Source organism: Pseudophryne corroboree, chromosome 4 (genome assembly GCF_028390025.1).
Source record: "Pseudophryne corroboree isolate aPseCor3 chromosome 4, aPseCor3.hap2, whole genome shotgun sequence".
Taxonomy (NCBI): domain Eukaryota; kingdom Metazoa; phylum Chordata; class Amphibia; order Anura; family Myobatrachidae; genus Pseudophryne; species Pseudophryne corroboree.
This window is the reverse complement of record NC_086447.1, coordinates 193690201-193711005: the sequence shown is the minus strand read 5'-3', so window position 1 is coordinate 193711005 and position 20805 is coordinate 193690201. Positions and strand designations below refer to the sequence as shown.

The following is a 20805-nucleotide window of genomic DNA, read 5'->3' as shown; positions in this document are numbered from 1 at the left end:
ATTTCTACCAGGAAATTCATATATGTATGTGTACCTACAGATGTGTCCTCATACCTATTGCTGCCATCGCTCCAAACAGCCCTTTTTGGCTTGTCAGGCTTGGTGCGACCCTGCCTCTTTTTTTTTTTTCATGAATGTGTGTCTTAATTGCAATACGATGTGACAAAACTACTTCATGAGACTGCACCGACTGATTAGCGGCACTTGTATAATATGCGAGCGACAGAGTCTCAGTCTGTATATGATGCAGCGGCTGATGCTTTTACTCACGCCAAGTTCCACTGTGCTTCATATTCAGACTTAGTCGCACACAATCTACACGTGTCGCACATTAAATTAATCAGTGGAGTCTCGTGAAGCTGTTATGTTGCACGGCGCTGCGATTAAGATGCACATTCTCATGAAAAAGATGCGAAAAGGACACTACACCACTCTGTGCGGTTCACTCACTCCAGGTTAGGCTAGATGTACGAGGACACACCTGCACAGTGGTTTACAGGACAACTAAGGCCGAGAGTAGTCTAGGGATACACGTGTTTCATTTATAGTAGTGATAGCAGCTGGTGAGCAGAGTACCATATTTGTAATATAAGGGGCTCTTACTGTCAAAGTTCCTGTTCTGTGCCAAGAGCAGTCCCTGGACGGACAGACTAGCCTCTCTCAGTGCGCTGTCAAACTCCACTTTGCTGATATTGGCAAAACTCTCCTCCATCTCTGATGTGCAGCAGGTGTAACCTTGTGGGCAAATCCGTAGGTGCTCACCTGCAAGACATAACACAAGCATGATCACATGTCTGTCAGAATCATACATGTACATCCACTAGCATCATGGTCCCAAAGCGTATGATACAACAACTAGATCACACACACATTTAGAAGTATCCTATACTGTTAATTTGCCACAGTATTTTATTAAGGAAATAGCTAGATAGGTATATCAATGAATATGTCATGCATTTAGTATAATTCAACCTGGGCCCAGGGCCCTAAAAGGTGTACCCATTTTGTAGAGGCACATCTCCAATCAGGAGCTAGCTGTCCTGTCAGACGATGAGGAAAATCCATGGATAGCAGATAGCCTGATGCTACCTATGTAGAGAATTACAGAACCCACCATGATACACTGTAAACCGTTCTTTCCTTTTATTCTTATTAACATACTGTACAACTGCAAACGCCTGTGTGGTAATACTACAGTGACAGCACCACGGCAGCTATTGTTCTATGCGATGTACATTAACTCAAAATAACAGTGCATTTAATTATGGACACTACAACCAATCAGCTGCTACTTAAAATGTTTATAGACTGCACTTGATAAAAGTTACTTCAATGCTGATTTGTTGCATTGGGCAACTTCTCCACTTTTTTCACTGCTGCATGAATAGACCCCTAAGGGGGTTATTCAATTAACAGCAATAAACATCGGGAGCGAAAAACGGGGTGATTTTTTTGCAATTTTTCACAATGTTTTACCGATATTTTTTACGGGGTAATTAGATCTCTTGTAAAAAAATATTTTTTCGGCCGAAAACACACAGGTTCCCTGTGTGTTTTCGGCCTCCGCAACCCCGATAAGCCAGCACTTATCGGGGATTTTGCTTCGCCTGCCTTAGACAGGTAAAACAAAATCCCAGATAAGCCGTGGCAATCCCTCCTGTCAGTGTCCCGCAGGACTGCAGGAAGGGCGGCCAGAAGCCGGCACTCAGCCAGTGCCAGTGGTCGACATCTGCCCCTCTTCCTGGCCAGGTGGGGGTCATGTGACGGGGAGAGCCAGAGCAAAGGAGTCACGGTAGCAGATGCAAGGCGGGGGTCATGTGATGGGGGAGCCGGAGCATGGGACCAGATGCAGGGCGGGGATCATGTGATAGGGGAGCCGGAGCACGGGAGCAGGAATGCCCCGATGCAGGTGACACAAGCCCCGGTAAGATGCGGTTTATGGGGCTAATAGGATAATCCCGGGCTGCCACAATGATAAACCTGCAATTGGGGCCAGGAGCAGTATTATAGTGGTGGTGTTTTATTTGTATTTTTTTATTTTATGGAAATGTAAGAAAAGTGGCAGGCACGCTTCTATATGCTAGTAATCCAAGCATTAACTGGTCAGGCCGACTCATAGCCCATCAGACACTCTGAGAGCTTTGTTTGCACTGCTCTTATGTCCTTTTATTTTACCAGGTTTCAGTTACTGTAGCTGAATGATATTACTATTGCACTGTCTTTATACAGCAATAATATCCAGTGCCACAAGTCATATACTGCAATACTCCATATGCTCCCTTCTATAAACTTAAAATGAGCAACCAATCAGCTTCAACCTATCATTTTGTAGAATGTACTTGGTAATTGCTGCCTCAAAGATGATTGGTTGCTATGGGCAACTTCTCCACTGGTCTACTTCACTCTTTACACTGCTTGATACATCATCTCCATAGTCTTTAACGACTTGCCTGGAATGCTCACATCTGGTGTGACCAGTCAGAAACACCCACTGAGCGGCTGCAGGAAGATAATCTGTCACCAGCTGCCTCTCTCAGAGGGAAATCCCAGCCCCCCTGCTTCCTGGATCCCTCCCCCTGTGCCTGCTGTGCTGCCTATCACTGCTGATTGGGCAGCCCGATGGCCACACCCACCACACGGCTCCAAAGAGCAGTTGCTGGGAAACTGTAAAACCATGTTAGTCATGATGTACCGATCATCGGTGGACCGATATATCAGCAATCAATGGTTGAACCAATGTTTGTTTTTTTTAAGTTTTATTTTTTTGTTTGTTTTTTCATTAAAACAAACCCACAACATTTCTGCACAGTTTTTGGAAAAAATATTAGATGGCTAAAGGTGGTAATTCTACCTCATTTACTAACTGTAGTGGGAGCCATTTTGTGACTATCACACATAAGTCAATGTGAATAATATATACAAACGTGTCACTCTCAAAACAAATGCAATTCTCTTACTGTCATGACTTATTTAAGCTACAATGATACAATGAGCAGTATTTTTGGAGAAGACAAAGGTTTTAAGGAACTAAGGGGCTGGTGAGTGCCATAGATACTATCAGTAACAATTATACTTTTACTGACAACTGCATTTCCATCGTGTACTAAAAATCACCAGCCTGGTTGCTGAGCGTACACACACACACACACACACACACACACACACACACACACACACGTACGTCAAGGCAAATGCATTGTGCATTTAAAACTGTTGTTTTCACATTTATCCAATGACGATATGACCCCATTTTATCGTGCATGCATAATGTAAATCTGGGTTCTGCTGCGCACAAGCAAGGGCGCCCTGGTAGGTAAGTGTTAACGCACTGGTTATTAAAAGCACATGCACTCTCTCTGTTTAATTAAATCCACCCACAAAGATGTGTTGATTTTAATTTCCCCTTAGACAGTTTGTCATCACTAGACATTCCTTTTTTCCTGACATTACAATATTTCTTTGTCGATTTATAGAATCAAATCCACAGCAGCCTCTGTCTCTAACAAATTATCAAGGACACTTATCTCTGAGACAGTTCATAGTGCCCTTTGATCCAGCAGAATATCATGCCTTCCGTCAGCCCGCTACACAGGAACTCAGCACAATATCATTACAGGACAAGTTTATTAAATCCTAATGAAATGTGAGGTCAGAGTCTCAAGGAAAATGAATTCTAGAGGCTCAGAGTAGATGAGCTGTACAGCCCGCCGCCGCACCTGTCATTACCCTACCTGCGGTTACATCTGAGTACCTGTGTAATCCAGGCCCTGGCTTTATCGCCAGCATAATGTGTATGTCTCTCCCAATGATGTCACTTTCTATAATAATGACTACTGTCTGCTGGGAGACAATGACACAGTCCACCTGGAATATATCATTCTCCACACGAAGTAGTCAATGCCAGGTTGTAGTGTCTTTTGGTTACCATATTACAATGACAAATGTAACCTGTATAGTAAATTGCGGCATTGCCTTGTGGAGAATATAGTAAGGCTTTTTTAAATAGTGAATAATAATGGTTCTAAATTTACATTACCTATAACCTGCATGAACTAATTTATTATTTATTAGTTTTCTTTTTACATAGTGCTTATACATTATACAGTGCTTCACCGGGAACATTTATCAGTTCCTGCCCTTGGGCTGTGGGGGAGGCTGGGATGTCTGTGGGAAACCAGTACAGACAGAAGCATGCGGCTACATGCAGATAGGGCCCTGACTGAAATCAAACCGATGATTTAAAAAATGAATGCTAACCGTTGTGCCACCATGTTGCCCCATTTTGTCTTGTCACCACTTGCAACTTTGTTAGCATCCTGCTAATGAAGGTGATATTTACAGTACCAAGCAATCTCGGCTCTCACGTCGCATAGGCTCATACGTATGCTTATCTGTAAATAATTAATGCTTTACCAAGAAGAATTGATTAAAAATAAGAATTTACTTACCGATAATTCTATTTCTCGGAGTCCGTAGTGGATGCTGGGGTTCCTGAAAGGACCATGGGGAATAGCGGCTCCGCAGGAGACAGGGCACAAAAAAGTAAAGCTTTACTAGGTCAGGTGGTGTGCACTGGCTCCTCCCCCTATGACCCTCCTCCAGACTCCAGTTAGGTACTGTGCCCGGACGAGCATACACAATAAGGGAGGCATTTTGAATCCCGGGTAAGACTCATACCAGCCACACCAATCACACCGTACAACTTGTGATCTAAACCCAGTTAACAGTATGACAACAGAAAGGGCCTCTTAAAGATGGCTCCTTAACAATAACCCGAATTAGTTAACAATAACTATGTACAAGTATTGCAGATAATCCGCACTTGGGATGGGCGCCCAGCATCCACTACGGACTCCGAGAAATAGAATTATCGGTAAGTAAATTCTTATTTTCTCTATCGTCCTAAGTGGATGCTGGGGTTCCTGAAAGGACCATGGGGATTATACCAAAGCTCCCAAACGGGCGGGAGAGTGCGGATGACTCTGCAGCACCGAATGAGAGAACTCCAGGTCCTCCTTTGCCAGGGTATCAAATTTGTAAAATTTTACAAACGTGTTCTCCCCCGACCACGTAGCTGCTCGGCAGAGTTGTAATGCCGAGACCCCTCGGGCAGCCGCCCAAGATGAACCCACCTTCCTTGTGGAGTGGGCTTTTACAGTTTTAGGCTGTGGCAGGCCTGCCACAGAATGTGCAAGTTGAATTGTGTTACAAATCCAACGAGCAATCGACTGCTTAGAAGCAGGTGCGCCCAACTTGTTGGGTGCATACAATATAAACAGCGAGTCAGATTTTCTGACTCCAGCCGTCCTTGCAATGTATATTTTTAAGGCTCTGACAACGTCCAACAACTTGGAGTCCTCCAAGTCGCTAGTGGCCGCAGGCACCACAATAGGTTGGTTCAGATGAAATGCTGATACCACTTTAGGGAGAAAATGCGGACGAGTCCGCAGTTCTGCCCTATCCGAATGGAAGATTAGATAAGGACTTTTATAAGATAAAGCCGCCAATTCAGATACTCTCCTGGCAGAGGCCAGGGCTAGTAACATAGTCACTTTCAATGTGAGATATTTCAAATCCACCTTTTTCAATGGTTCAAACCAATGGGATTTGAGGAAATCTAAAACTACATTTAGATCCCACGGTGCCACCGGAGGCACCACAGGAGGCTGTATATGCAGTACTCCCTTGACAAAAGTCTGGACCTCAGGGACAGAGGCCAATTCTTTTTGGAAGAATATTGACAGGGCCGAAATTTGAACCTTAATGGATCCCAATTTGAGACCCATAGATAATCCTGATTGCAGGAAATGTAGGAAACGACCCAGTTGGAATTCCTCCGTCGGAACCCTCCGATCCTCGCACCACGCTACATATTTTCGCCAAATGCGGTGATAATGTTTCACGGTGACTTCCTTCCGTGCCTTAATCAAGGTAGGAATGACTTCTTCTGGAATGCCTTTCCCTTTTAGGATCTGGCGTTCAACCGCCATGCCGTCAAACGCAGCCGCGGTAAGTCTTGAAAAAGACAGGGACCCTGCTGTAGCAGGTCCCTTCTCAGAGGTAGAGGCCACGGTTCGTCCGTGAGCATCTCTTGAAGTTCCGGATACCAAGTCCTTCTCGGCCAATCCGGAACCACTAGTATTGTTCTTACTCTTCTTTGCCGTATGATCTTCAATACCTTTGGTATGAGCGGCAGAGGAGGAAACACATACACTGACTGGTACACCCAAGGAGTTACCAGTGCGTCCACAGCTATTGCCTGTGGATCTCTTGACCTGGCGCAATATTTGTCCAGTTTCTTGTTGAGGCGAGACGCCATCATGTCTACAATTGGTCTTTCCCAACGGTCTATTAACATGTTGAAGACTTCTGGATGTAGACCCCACTCTCCCGGATGAAGATCGTGTCTGCTGAGGAAGTCTGCTTCCCAGTTGTCCACGCCCGGGATGAACACTGCTGACAGTGCTATCACGTGATTCTCCGCCCAGCGAAGAATCTTGGCAGCTTCTGCCATTGCACTCCTGCTTCTTGTGCCGCCCTGCCTGTTTACATGGGCGACCGCCGTGATGTTGTCCGACTGAATCAACACCGGCTTTCCTTGCAGGAGAAGTTCCGCCTGGCTTAGAGCATTGTAGATTGCTCTTAGTTCCAGAATGTTTATGTGAAGAGACTTTTCCAGACTCGTCCATACTCCCTGGAAGTTTCTTCCTTGTGTGACTGCTCCCCAGCCTCTCAGGCTGGCGTCCGTGGTCACCAGGATCCAATCCTGAATGCCGAATCTGCGGCCTTCTAATAGGTGAGCCTTCTGCAACCACCACAGAAGTGACACCCTTGTCTTTGGTGACATGGTTATTCGCAGGTGCATCTGCAGATGCGACCCTGACCATTTGTCCAACAGATCCCTTTGGAATATTCTTGCATGGAATCTGCCGAATGGAATTGCTTCGTAAGAAGCCACCATTTTTCCCAGGACTCTTGTGCATTGATGTACTGACACTTTTCCTGGTTTTAGGAGGTTCCTGACCAGATCGGATAACTCCTTGGCTTTTTCCTCTGGAAGGAAAACCTTTTTCTGAACCGTGTCCAGAATCATTCCTAGGAACAGCAGACGAGTTGTCGGGATTAAATGGGATTTTGGAATATTCAGAATCCACCCGTGTTGTCTTAGCACCTCTTGAGATAGTGCTAAAGCTGTCTCCAGCTGTTCTCTGGACCTTGCCCTTATTAGGAGATCGTCCAAGTATGGGATAACTAATACGCCTTTTCTTCGAAGAAGAATCATCATCTCGGCCATTACCTTGGTAAAGACCCGAGGCGCCGTGGACAATCCGAACGGCAGCGTCTGAAACTGATAGTGACAGTTTTGAACAATGAACCTGAGGTACCCCTGGTGTGCGGGGTAAATCGGAACGTGTAGATACGCATCCTTGATGTCCAAGGATACCATAAAGTCCCCTTCTTCCAGGTTCGCTATCACTGCTCTGAGTGACTCCATCTTGAACTTGAACTTTTTTATGTAGAGGTTCAAGGACTTCAGATTTAGAATAGGCCTTACCGAGCCATCCGGCTTCGGTACCACAAATAGAGTGGAATAATACCCCTTTCCTTGTTGTAATAGGGGTACTTTGACTATCACCTGCTGAGCGTACAGCTTGTGAATGGCTTCCAACACCCTCTCCCTTTCGGAAGAGACGGTTGGTAAGGCAGACTTCAGGAAACGATGAGGAGGATCCGTCTCTAATTCCAACCTGTACCCCTGAGATATTATCTGCAGGATCCAGGGGTCTACCTGCGAGTGAGCCCACTGCGCGCTGTAATTTTTGAGACGGCCCCCCACTGTCCCCGAGTCCGCTTGAGAGGCCCCAGCGTCATGCTGAGGTTTTTGCAGGAGCCGGGGAGGGCTTCTGTTCCTGGGAAGGAGCTGCCTGTTGGTGTCTCTTCCCTCTTCCTCTGCCTCGTGGCAGGTACGACAAGCCCTTTGCTCTCTTATTTTTGTAGGAGCGAAAAGGCTGCGGTTGAAAGGTCGGTGCCTTTCTCTGTTGGGGAGTGACTTGAGGTAAAAAAGTGGATTTCCCGGCAGTAGCCGTGGCCACCAAGTCTGATAGACCAACTCCAAATAACTCCTCCCCTTTATACGGCAAAACCTCCATGTGACGTTTTGAATCCGCATCGCCTGTCCACTGTCGTGTCCATAAGGCTCTTCTGGCTGAAATGGACATAGCACTCACCCGAGATGCCAGTGTGCAAATATCCCTCTGTGCATCACGCATATAGATAAATGCATCCTTTATTTGTTCTAACGACAGTAAAACATTGTCCCTATCTAGGGTATCAATATTTTCAATCAGGGATTCTGACCAAACTACTCCAGCACTGCACATCCAGGCAGTTGCTATAGCTGGTCGTAGTATAACACCTGCATGTGTGTATATATTCTTTTGAATAACTTCCATCTTTCTATCTGATGGATCCTTAAGTGCGGCCGTCTCAGGAGAGGGTAACGCCACTTGTTTGGATAAGCGTGTGAGCGCCTTGTCCACCTTAGGGGGTGTTTCCCAGCGCGCCCTAACCTCTGGCGGGAAAGGGTATAATGCCAATAACTTTTTTTGAAATTATCAACTTTTTATCAGGAGCAACCCACGCTTCATCACACACGTCATTTAATTCTTCTGATTCAGGAAAAACTGTTTGTAGTTTTTTCACACCATACATAATACCCTGTTTTACGGTATCTGTAGTATCAGCTAAATGTAACGTCTCCTTCATTGCCAAAATCATATAACGTGTGGCCCTACTGGAAAATACGTTTGAATTTCTACCGTCGTCACTGGAATCAGTGCCCGTGTCTGGGTCTGTGTCGACCGACTGAGGCAAAGGGCGTTTTACAGCCCCTGACGGTGTTTGAGGCGCCTGGACAGGCATTAATTGATTGTCCGGCCGCCTCATGTCCTCAACTGACTGTTTAAGGGAAGATAAACCATCACGTAATTCCACAAATAAAGGCATCCATTCTGGTGTCGACCCCCTGGGGGGTGACATCTGCATATTTGGCAATTGCTCCGCCTCCACACCAATATCGTCCTCATACATGTCGACACCACGTACCGACACACACCGCAAACTCACAGGGAATGCTCTAATGAAGACAGGACCCACTAGCCCTTTTGGGGAGACAGAGGGAGAGTCTGCCAGCACACACCACAAAGCGCTATATATACAAGGGATATCCTTATATTAAGTGCTCCCTTATAGCTGCTTTAATATATATATATATAGCCATTAATGTGCCCCCCCTCTCTGTTTTACCCTGTTTCTGTAGTGCAGTGCAGGGGAGAGACCTGGGAGCCGTTCTGACCAGCGGAGCTGTGACAGAAAATGGCGCCGTGTGCTGAGGAGATAGGCCCCGCCCCTTTTTCGGCGGGTTCTTCTCCCGCTATTTTTCCAGTCAGGCAGGGGTTAAATATCTCCATATAGCCCCTATGGGCTATATGTGAGGTATTTTTAGCCTTGTATAAGGTTTATATTTGCCTCTCAGAGCGCCCCCCCCCAGCGCTCTGCACCCTCAGTGACTGCCCAGTGAAGTGTGCTGAGAGGAAAATGGCGCACAGCTGCAGTGCTGTGCGCTACCTTATGAAGACTGAGGAGTCTTCAGCCGCCGGTTTCCGGACCTCTTCACGCTTCAGCATCTGCAAGGGGGTCGGCGGCGCGGCTCCGGGACCGGACTCCACGGCTGGGCCTGTGTTCGATCCCTCTGGAGCTAATGGTGTCCAGTAGCCAAGCAGCAAATCCACTCTGCATGCAGGTGAGTTTACTACTTTCCCCCTAAGTCCCACGTTGCAGTGATCCTGTTGCCAGCAGGACTCACTGTAAAGAAAAAAACCTAAACTAAACTTTCTCTAAGCAGCTCTTTAGGAGAGCCACCTAGATTGCACCCTTCTCGTTCGGGCACAAAATCTAACTGGAGTCTGGAGGAGGGTCATAGGGGGAGGAGCCAGTGCACACCACCTGACCTAGTAAAGCTTTACTTTTTTGTGCCCTGTCTCCTGCGGAGCCGCTATTCCCCATGGTCCTTTCAGGAACCCCAGCATCCACTTAGGACGATAGAGAAAGAAAGCTACGTCCTCTTACACTGGAAGCACAGCTTGTTGTAGCAGAACGGACAGGGCTGCACCATTTATATCTGTAATGTTTTTCCTGTCTACAAAAAAAGGGGGAAGACAGAAGGATCCAACTGGGAAGCTGCTGCCAAGACGGGATTCACAGAGAGTGTCCGGTGCATCGTTACAACCGGCTGCTCCCCAATGACACTGGGAAGATGTCATTAGAAAACACATTAGTGCCTCGTTAGGGTCTTAGCCAAGGACATGTCCTTGTTCCACTAATGGTGCAAATTTGCTCTGGACCATAAAGTACCAAACTACCAATCATTTACACCTGATTATTACAATGAAAGGTGCTTGTTTTACTTTTTTATTACGTAGATTTACTTTTTTGTGGACACGTGAAATAAAAAAAATGCTTTTGAGTTGTATGTTTTTGTAGAAATTGTTTCCCAGCAGAAGGATTAGAGAATCTCCAATACAGATCTCCCCGTGCAGATATGGAACATCCATAATTCCGATGTTACACTGAAGTGATTGATTATTGTGCGAGCAGTCTGTCAGGTAGGCTTTATGTGTGTGCGAGGACACAAAGGTCATTACTGCAGTGCACTGTAGCCGCAGGATGCACAGGCATAGAGCATATGCAGTATTTAGAATGTTCAGATACTGTATACAGTACATATATACCAGCTGGAGCATTGCTTAGCTATTTATAGTATATTTGTTTGCATACTGTGAAATGGAATGTAAAAGAGAAGAGAATGTAAACTCACTAAAGGGCATGAAAATGTATAAATACTGAGCTAATTAACATACATAAATGACTAACACGACACAATTCTTAAAGCTGAGATACTACCTAATAAAATATTTCACTAAGGTGCATTTCCCTGGCCACTGGGGTGACACGGCGCAGTCATTCCCTCTTATAGCCCCTGGAAAATCCTGGAGGCAAGGGAAGACTGTGATTGGTCCTCTTGCTCACACCCACCCACCTCATCCGCCATTTAAATGCCAGCTTTATTGAGTTAGTGGTTCTGTACTCCAGAAGCAGCAGACCTGCAACAGCTCCCTGCGATGTCGGTCTCCTGACTGCCGGTATTTCACACCGAATCTCTTTGGAACATCTAAGAAATCCCCCCTTTAGTATTAGAAAAGATGATCCCGCTATATGAAATATCAGTTTAGATGTGGCAGCTCTCTGTAAGGAAATGGGACACATTAAGTATTTTGTTAAATCTGTACTACTAACTAAATGAAATATTTCATAATGTGTCCCTCCCACTAACTGACAGGGATTCGGTATGAAATACCGGCAGTCAGGAGACCGACACCAGAATCCCGAAATACGGAATCCCTGCAGCGCTCGCCATGCTTCAGGCCCGGAGGCGAGTTTCATTCGCCACACTATTATATTTCCCCTCAGGGGGTGGCGTGGACCACCACCCGGGGGGGAGTACCGGGCTTCTGTTGTGATTCCGACCGCCAGCATTTCACCTGCTGTCAGGATTTCGGTGTCGGTCTCCTGACCTCCGGAATCCAGACAGCTGGTAAATTAACCGCATCCCATTCCAAAGAGGACAAGTGAAGTTGTTGCTCATGACAAACCATCAGCTTCTAGCTGTCATTTAGCACATTCTATAAAATGATAGGTACGGTAGAATCTGTTATGGGAAACGCATCCGATAGTCGTCTTGAGAGGGTGTCCTATACCTGCCTCCTTTCCTTACTGACAGCTGATATATAGGGGAGAGGGTTTATCCATTTTAGTATTATGCTCTAGTACTATACTTGGCCAGCATGTTAGGTATCAGCCTCCTTTTCTTTCTGAGAGCTCCGGTCTATCTTCCATATATCACACTGCAATGGGGAAGGAGAGGCTGACACTGACTATAGTTTCAAGGGTCCGAGTAAATGGCTCATATCTTTTTGGTGTCAAAGTTTAAAGAAATCAATATACATAAATGTGAGTTGGCCCAAATTGTTCTGAATCAAACACTCCAAATTAGACTTCTACTTCATTCATTTTCCATGTTTTTTGTTTTGAGACCGTACAAGATTACAGCTAGGCAGAAATTGAATGCCCTCATATCTATCACACAATTAGAACTACTGGAAACTTTCTCACACTCGGATCCCAGCCGATGCATTGTAGTATCCCTTATCAAGCTAGAACCCCTACCTCCCACTAGACTGGGGGAGATGTATTAAAGCTTGGAGAGAGATAAGATTCCAGCCAATCACCTTCTTATTGCCATTTTACAGGCTTGTGTGAAAAATGACAGTTGGCTGGTACTTTATCTCTCTCCAACCTTTCCTATTTCTCCCCCCACTAACTGAAAAAACACTGTACCACCTTTTTTCACCTTAACATCAATACAATATACAGACACAGTTCGTTATGCAGTATACGTAATATACAACATGCAATATTGTGTCACAGTTACCTGCCTGGGCATATTTCCAAGGGTGCACAGGCTGTTAATAAGACAAAGTCCCTAAGGGGAGGTGAGCAGAGCAGAGACAATTGTTTTGAGTCTATCAACATAAACAGAAAATAGAACTGCTTTTAATAGCTCATCAATCAATTAAGAAGACACAGCTATCTGTAATTAAGCATGCGTGTGCAATCACAGAGAGCGATCCATTACAAGTGGTTATTTATGCGAGAGGCTACAATTTTCTTATTCAATGCAAAGCAGGAAAAGATATCACACATTTGCATGAAATATCCCCTTACAGGTTACACAGCCCTCTGCATGGCAGATATACACTAAATACTACTGGTGTGCCCAAATGTACAGTAAGAGGCTGGGTGACATCAGTGCCATTCAGGGTATGAAGTCAGTGTAAAGGCCCGTACAGACTGGGGCGATTTTGAGCTGAAAGCAGCTCACCTTTGGTGTGTTGAGCTGCTTTTAGCTCAAAACCGCCCAGTGTGTATGCCCCAGCGATGAGGATGAGCCCCCACTTAATCGCTGGTGGCCGCCGTTCAACTGTTGGTATTACCAGCATCCTGCTATGGAAAGCCGCTCACCCCCTGCTGACATCGCTGGGCAGGGGGGAAAAGCGCTCAGTGTGTATGCACTGAGCGCTTTTCAGCCCAGCGATGTCAGCGATCATCGCTATGCATACACGCTGGGCGAAAACGCTCAGTGTGTATGCACCTTAAGAGAAGGAAACCAATGCATTTTGGCAGGGTTCCAATGTCCAAAGGTCAACAGGTAAAAGGTAGACAGTTGCTTAAGGTGGACAAGTTTAAAAGGTCGATATGGCAATTGCTGACATTATGGTCGACAAGTTGCTTTTTTTGGTTGTCACATGTTTTTCACCTTTTGCTTGATATACCGTCCACGTGGACTACAATTGGGAATAGTAACTTGTGGCGAGCGCAGTGGTAGCCGAGTGAATCACCTTGCCAAAGTGTGCAGAGCGAAGTGAGGGTACACCTTTACGCTAACTGTGGTCACATGAGAAACATACAAAATGACACCTAAAAAGCTAAAAAAAAATTAAAAAAAATCCTTGTGTCGGCCTTTTAACTGTTGACTTTTGAACCCTGACGACCTACTGCATGTTGACCATATGGGGTTGACTGTAGATCTTCTATACCACACCCATCTGGGCACATCATCGTCCAAATTCTGTGACTGCTGCAGCAGCGTTGGCTATATGTCGCGGACTGCATATGCCTCATTGCCAATGTACAGACAGTTCAGTGTTGTTCACACCTCAGCCGTTTCACTGCAGACACAGAATGGGCATTTCTACGTTTCAACCTGCTGGCAACACTGCAAATGCAATCTACGGACGCTGACAGTGGGCAGCTCAGTCCTCATACACACACCAGGAAAGGACTATGTAGTAGTGACTGCGGCAAAAGACCCATCTGTGTCCAACCCTGGATCAGGCCCTACAGTATATGGGAACTGATGGCCACCAGTAGAATATTACCCTCATACAGCATGATTATAAGGTCCAGCTCTAGCTTCCTGATCATTGGGATTGCATTTGAATCTCGCAGCCAGAGGCTCCATAGCCAGTACAAAAATCACGGGAGATAGAGGGGCAGTCCTGCCAAGTTCCATTGTTTGGGAGAATGCAGGAGAGGCAAAGCCAAGTGCTGAATCTGTCAGACTGTGATTTAATGATGAGATTACCAGGCAGCTGCTTATAGGGATGCCCTTTCTGCATCTATGTCCATGATCACTGCTGGGGACAGTTTGGAAATAGATCTGTGACTCTCAGTACTTTGCTATCCATTTTGTTTGCTGCTGAGTTTGCGGCAGGCTCAGAGAGACTCCGTGTATGCGTGCCTTATGCGTTTCATCTGCACTATGGCCCTCATTCAGAGTTGTTCGCTCGCTCATTTGGCCAAACTTAAATAGCTAATAGCAGTTCTGTGGGGCCAAACAGTGTGTTGCCTATTAGGGGGACGCACTACACACCAGGTGTCATACAGATTACGAACGCTGATAGATTTAATGAAAGGGCTGCAACAACATGCTAGTGGTGATGGAAGTTAAGGGTTATAAAGTCACAGCCCAGGTAAAACCAGACCAATAGAAGAATGGGAAGCCAAGTGGTAGAGTGCTGCTGTAGAAAAAGAACTCACTCTACCGCACATTTGGTGCACAGATAGCTGCTGAAGTAATGGGGGTCTGCATGTATGTACTCACTAGAATAGTGTATCGACCCTGTGTGTCTACTGTAAGAGGATCTCTGTTTTGTATTAATACACCTGTTCCCCTATGTTTGAATTCTGAAGTAGAATAAAATGTTTGGGAGTGACATTGTATAGATAGATTTGTATATAAAAAGCATCTCTTAGATACTGAAGGCCACAGTGTGTTTGGTAGGTGGTGTCAAAGTCAGAAAAATATCTCTATGCACACTACCATATTTGCACCTCACACAGGTCCGTGCTGCGCATGCGTACGCTCTCCCGTACGTGTGCATACTCACAGTCGCGGGCACCCGCAGGCGCACGGTATGCGTATTTACGGTAGAGTTTATGTGATCGTAGCGTGCGACTCAATCGTTACATATTTTCACTATATAATGTATTTTGTAGATCATGGTCCCTTTGATAGATTCTGAAAGTTTGGTTAATATAGAATGTTCGTGAACAGAGAAATCCCTCTTTGTTTGATACGAAGGGTCAGACAGGAGTAATACAGTGGTGTTTAGTACCCATCGGAAGAGTATTTAATTAGCAATATTCCGGTGTTGGTTTGAAGCGGATTAATCGCTCGTGCGAATAGTTATGGACATAAGAAGTTTATGAACATTTACTGTATTTGCACTTACTTATCCATGCGGCGGGAAACCCAGTTTCCCTCCCACCTGAGCTGTTGGAAATAGTCACAGCCCACCTGTATGAATCAACCTATGACCTTTTGTTATAATGCGAGGAGGAATTCCTGTGTCCAATGAACAATGAGATTGTAGGGACCATTGAATTGTATTGTGTGTGGGGCATAAATAGACAAGCCGATCACATCCAGCTCTCACTCTTCAACGGTTATCATTGCTGAAAATCGGGAGCTGGATGTCCAGAGGCGCATGCGATCGTTTCCTTTGTGCGTAAGTTTTCTCCGCAACTATATTGTTCTTCTTGTTATTGTGGGCCAATTTCTCTCTCTCTCTCTCTTCTCCTCTTTCTCTGTTATTTTCCCTTAAATAGTAATTGTATTGTATTTCCTGTGTAGTTATCTGGTTAGGTAGTCTATGTTATATTGTAGTGTATGATTTGTATTTGTATTAATTCTTTTGCAAGTATATCATTCATAATATATATATATTAGGCGTTGGACCCTAAGCCCAGGTATCTGTGTATTTCTTATAGTGTTTAGTATTCTCAGAGCGTCGGTGACGCTCAAACAGCTTTTAAGTTAATAAGGTTACACTAGGTTGCATCTACACCCTATCTCTACACAAAGGTTTTACTGCATATTACATTGTTTATGGTTTAGATATAAAGGTTTAACATTGTGAGCGTCTGCGCCGCTCGTGATCTCCTCGTGGTCTCGAGCGTCCGCTACGCTGATAGCGTAGCATTACGGTAGTCGCTCACCTATAAGTGTGCCCGATACCAACAGCGTATTCTCGTGAGCGTCTGTATCGCTCGAGCAGCCCGCTCCCGATACAGCGTCCGTTACGCTATAGTGAACCATTACGTTAGTCAGCAGCCAATAGCGTGCCTGCCTGTGATCTCTTGGCCGTGAGCGAACGTGACGCTTGAGCGTCTCGACCACGGCTAAGCGATTGTTACGCAACGAGCGTACCCTTACGGTACTTCATACGTAAATAGCGTACAGTGTTCTTAGACCTCATAAAGGGTTTTATATAAGATAAATATTTAGCTTTATCAATTGGCGGCTCGCCCGTCCTTCACATATCTGCACTAGGTAATTTCAGCAGACATTATCCAGCAGCAAAGGGCGGGAGATCATATTCCTCGTAGTGCTGTTTGGATAAGCGTCTGCTTCGCTTAGTAAAGGGTGCTGAAGGAATCCGGGACCGGAGGTAAGAACAAAACGATAGTGTCCTTTTAAAACTGTTTATTTCTGTCTTGCGTACACACGCACGCATATCTGCATTTCTTTTCATTCGTGTATTTTCATATATCACTCTCCTGTTTGCCATTGTATAATTGATAAACGTACTAAGAGAGATTTGTCGCTATTTCATAGTTAAAGTGTAAAAGTAATACATTAAAGGGATAAAGTGTAAAGCGCACACGCAACTCTACCTAAAGGTATAAAGAGAGATTGGTGTGGTGCTTGGTAGATGATCAAGGATCATCTACATTGATAAAACGTGTTAGTTGTGTTACGGTGGACATTGGTTTTGTGTACACGTGTCTCTAACAAAGGGCTGAGACTCGCGTACGCAAAGGCCGACGCACGCAGCGTAAATTACGCAACGGAGCGTCTGGGTACGCCCACGTAACTCAAGTCACACGATAGTGTTGATTTTTAAGTAGCGCAACAAGCGATAAATAGCGCAACAGGCGATAAATAGCGCAACAGGCGATAAATAGCGCAAATCTATTTTAAATCCGAAATTTAAATTAACAGATCCTTCTCCAAATTTACAACACATCTGGTCTAAAGAAAAATTTCTGCGCAGAAATAGAAATAGAAACAAAAGTGTACATGTGGTGAGTGAGTGTTTTTACATACAATTTTGAGGTTGAACCAAAAGAAATCATCGAGTTCTCGTGAGGTACATACGTGTAAGTGACATGCACGGTGGCTAGGGAGGCATCCTTGGTTAAACATAAAATTTGAGCATTAGAGTATAGCAGACCAGGAGGTCATACTGTAACAGACCAGGAGGTCATAGCAGACCAGCAGGTTCAGGTACAGCAGACAAGGAAGTCCGCTATACAGTCCACAGGCACAACACCAAAAAAAGGGTTGGTGCAACACCCATATAGGCCATACAAGCTCTTGCTGAAGGAATTCGCAGCCGCAATTTTCGATTCCGCTAGTCGCTCCGTACATAAGATTAGTTGCTTATGTGCTGAACGATTGTACCGCACGTAATTGTGTGCATTAGTAAACCTGACCGGTACTATTTGTGTACGAAGGTCATAAACGCTATTTGTACATTCTGACGTGATTTGTGTAATTTTTTTATTTTTACAAAGGGAAGTTCGCTGGTCACTCAGGAACTATCCAACAACCGATACTTGCTGGGGAATGCGCCCCAGTAAATAAAGGTTCACAGGGGCCCTAGGTTGGGTACAACAGCTCTGGATACAGTGATTGTGTTACTGGCCAACGTGGGCGAGAAGTGAGTGGAGTACTCGGTAAACTTCACCGCCAGCCTGCCCCGGGCATCTTGGTTTTTGTAAGGGTTCGCTGAAGAAAAGCAACACCTGCAAGTTATGGGGGCCAGTTGTTCAGGTAGGGGGCGATCAACCTCGGTTCGGGTTGATTTAGTAAACCGACCAATCGGGTCAGCCAGGTATGTAATGTGTGAAAAATACGGTTCACACACAGAGGTTTTATGTGATGAATGGGAAAGAATGACTGTACATGACGGGGAGAAATTCCCAAGAATAGGTAGCTTTAGCCCAGAAGTGTTACTAAATCTAAGGAGAAGGATAGGTCTTATTGAACCAGCAAAGAGACGGATCAAACATTATGATTGTTTAAAGTTATGGCAACAGGAAAGTGAAATGCAAAAAGAGCTAACTGACATACCTGACTCTCATCTTGGGAGGAGAGATGTGGCAATGGAGAGGATTATGGTTGCGGAGAAAGGCACAATGTTGAACAATAAAAACGCACTTAGCAACTGTAGTATAGATGATAAGAATAAGTGTAATAAACATAACAATGATAATTGTAATGCTGTTAAATGTACAACTATTAACCCGTGCAAGTTGCACCCCATGTCAAACTTCCCTCAGGAATACGAGCAAGAAAGTGAACTCAACACGATGTCGGCACCTCTTCCAGCAGCCATCACACAAGACATCCAGGTGGACGCGACCAAATCGGTAAAGGCAATAATCAAACCCCCTAACGGAGGGTCAGGTGAGGTCGTGTCCACAGGTACGTACAATGTTTTATATCACGCACAAACAAATGTACCCCATATTGTAAGACCAAAACAAGGTGATGTAATTGAGTTTAGTCCTGTCAGGGTGATCACAGTCCCCAATGGGAAGACTGACGATCAGGGAACCATTCCCGTCCAGGACAGTGCAATGCGCTGTCCCTGGTCCCGGACCGAATTGAGATCAATTATGTCCGAATTTCCTGATCCACGGAGAAATCTAGTCGCATGTCAAAGGTTCATTAAAGAACTAGGAAACTCAACAGAACCCACCAACAAAGATTGGCGGACAGTGCTGAGGGCATGTTTGCCCTCCGGTGTTGACTCTGCGACATTTATTACTGATTGTCAATTAGACACAGAAGTACCTCAAACGGAGGAACACAATCAGGAATGTATTAAGCAGATAAACCAACAGTTGGAAGTATATTTCCCTGCCGTTGTCAAGTGGAATGAAATCTTCTCCATAAGACAAAACGAAAGGGAAAGTATCTCCAGTTATTTCAATCGAGCACTGCAAGTAATGGCTAGGAACACTGGGATCACAGACATCAAAACATGCGCACAGCATAGAGAAATAGCGGTTAAGGTATTAATGAATGGTTTAAAGGAGGTATTGAGTACAAGGGTACAGACCACCAACCCAAACTGGAGAAATATCTCGGTGGCCGCATTAAGAGAGGCCGCTATTGATATTGATCGAAATATCACCAGATACAGAGAGTCACAAAGTGATAAATTAATGGCCGCAAGTATACAGGCCCTAACCACAAGACCACTCCAGCATAAGCCCCAAACCCCTGCGAGAAATTTAAATGTGGAAGTCTGTTACAATTGTCATAAAAAAGGACACCTTGCGAGAGATTGTAGATCAAGAGGAATACAAAAGTCATATCAATCCCCTAGACAACAACATAACCATGATATCCAAGGAAGCAGGGAAGCACAGGGAAAGCGGTTGATGGTGATGAGCATCCGAGCGTTTGAGGAGGCATCAAATCAACCAAAACCTCAGGTCACTGACACTTGGAAGAAGCCCCGGGTTTGTTTTCGTTGTAAAAGAGAAGGGCATTATGCCAGCAACTGTAATAACCCACATAAAGTCAGACCCCCTAGACCCAGAAATGAGCAAAATTAAAACACACACAATTATAAACAGGGACCATATAGGAAGAATTTTGAACCACACCCATAATGTGCAATCAGGAAAGGTGATCATTAGGACTGATGGTAAGCCTGAGGTTATAGTTAATAAATTGGGAGGTCATTCCCTGAAGACACAGGAATGACCGGGTGAAACGTTGTAAATGTATCTGTGAAATGTTTCTTTTTCTCTCTCCCCATCTCTGACGAATATTGGTAGGATTCAAACATTGCATATATACTTGGTCTTTGCAGAAGTCTACCAAACCCCAGCATGACCTATCCGCATCAATGTATTCTGGCCAGATACAGACAGTGGAATATGGAAGTGCTGGGGGGAGGGACTGCGCAAGGAAACCATTAGACATGTAGATATGACAGCCTGATGATCTGACAATGTTTTAAAATGTTTTAAAATGTTTTGAAAACTGTTTGTTTGAAAAATGTTTTTTTTTCCTGTTGTTGTTTATTGATGTGTTATGTTATATATATATATATATACATATATGAATTGTTCTCTCTCTCTCTTTTGTTTTTTTGCTGTTGTTGTTTTCTCTCTCTTCTCACTCATGCTTTCATGTTTTAAAGATGGTATGTCACACCTCAGTTAGGCAAATGGTAATGCAAGATTTTTTGCTCCTTACAGAAAGATCGCTGGTTTGGAGGGAATATTGCATCACCGGAATGTTCGTTTGGAAGACTGAGAGACAGCACCTTTTTTGAGATGACAGCAGAACAAGAAGAACAACAAGACTAGAGAACTTAATTATCGTAACAAGTTTCTCTCCCCCTCAAACTGTTTTTCTGTACCCCCATTACAAATTTCTTCTTTTCTCCTCCTGTAAGATGGACTTGCCCCAAGAGACTGTGATATGGATTTTCCTGTTGACCATGATGTTGACCAGAGCAGTCTGTTCCGGCGAGAGTACCAGTGAGGTCGAGAAAGGATCCAGAAAGGTCCCGATGACTGAGAGACGGAGGTGTA

The 20805-nt window shown here is 44.8% G+C and overlaps 1 protein-coding gene across 3 annotated transcripts in view; it reads right to left on the bottom strand.

Moving 5' to 3' along the window:
* The window catches only part of GPC1 (glypican 1), a 312763-nt gene that overhangs the window by 52173 nt on the left and 239785 nt on the right, over positions 1-20805 (bottom strand). For all 3 annotated transcript variants that reach the window (XM_063915676.1, XM_063915674.1, XM_063915673.1), the window contains one exon: positions 604-762. In XM_063915676.1, the coding sequence (XP_063771746.1) occupies positions 604-712 (109 nt within the window). In that variant the 5' untranslated portion in view covers positions 713-762. The remainder of the gene's footprint in view (positions 1-603; positions 763-20805) is intronic.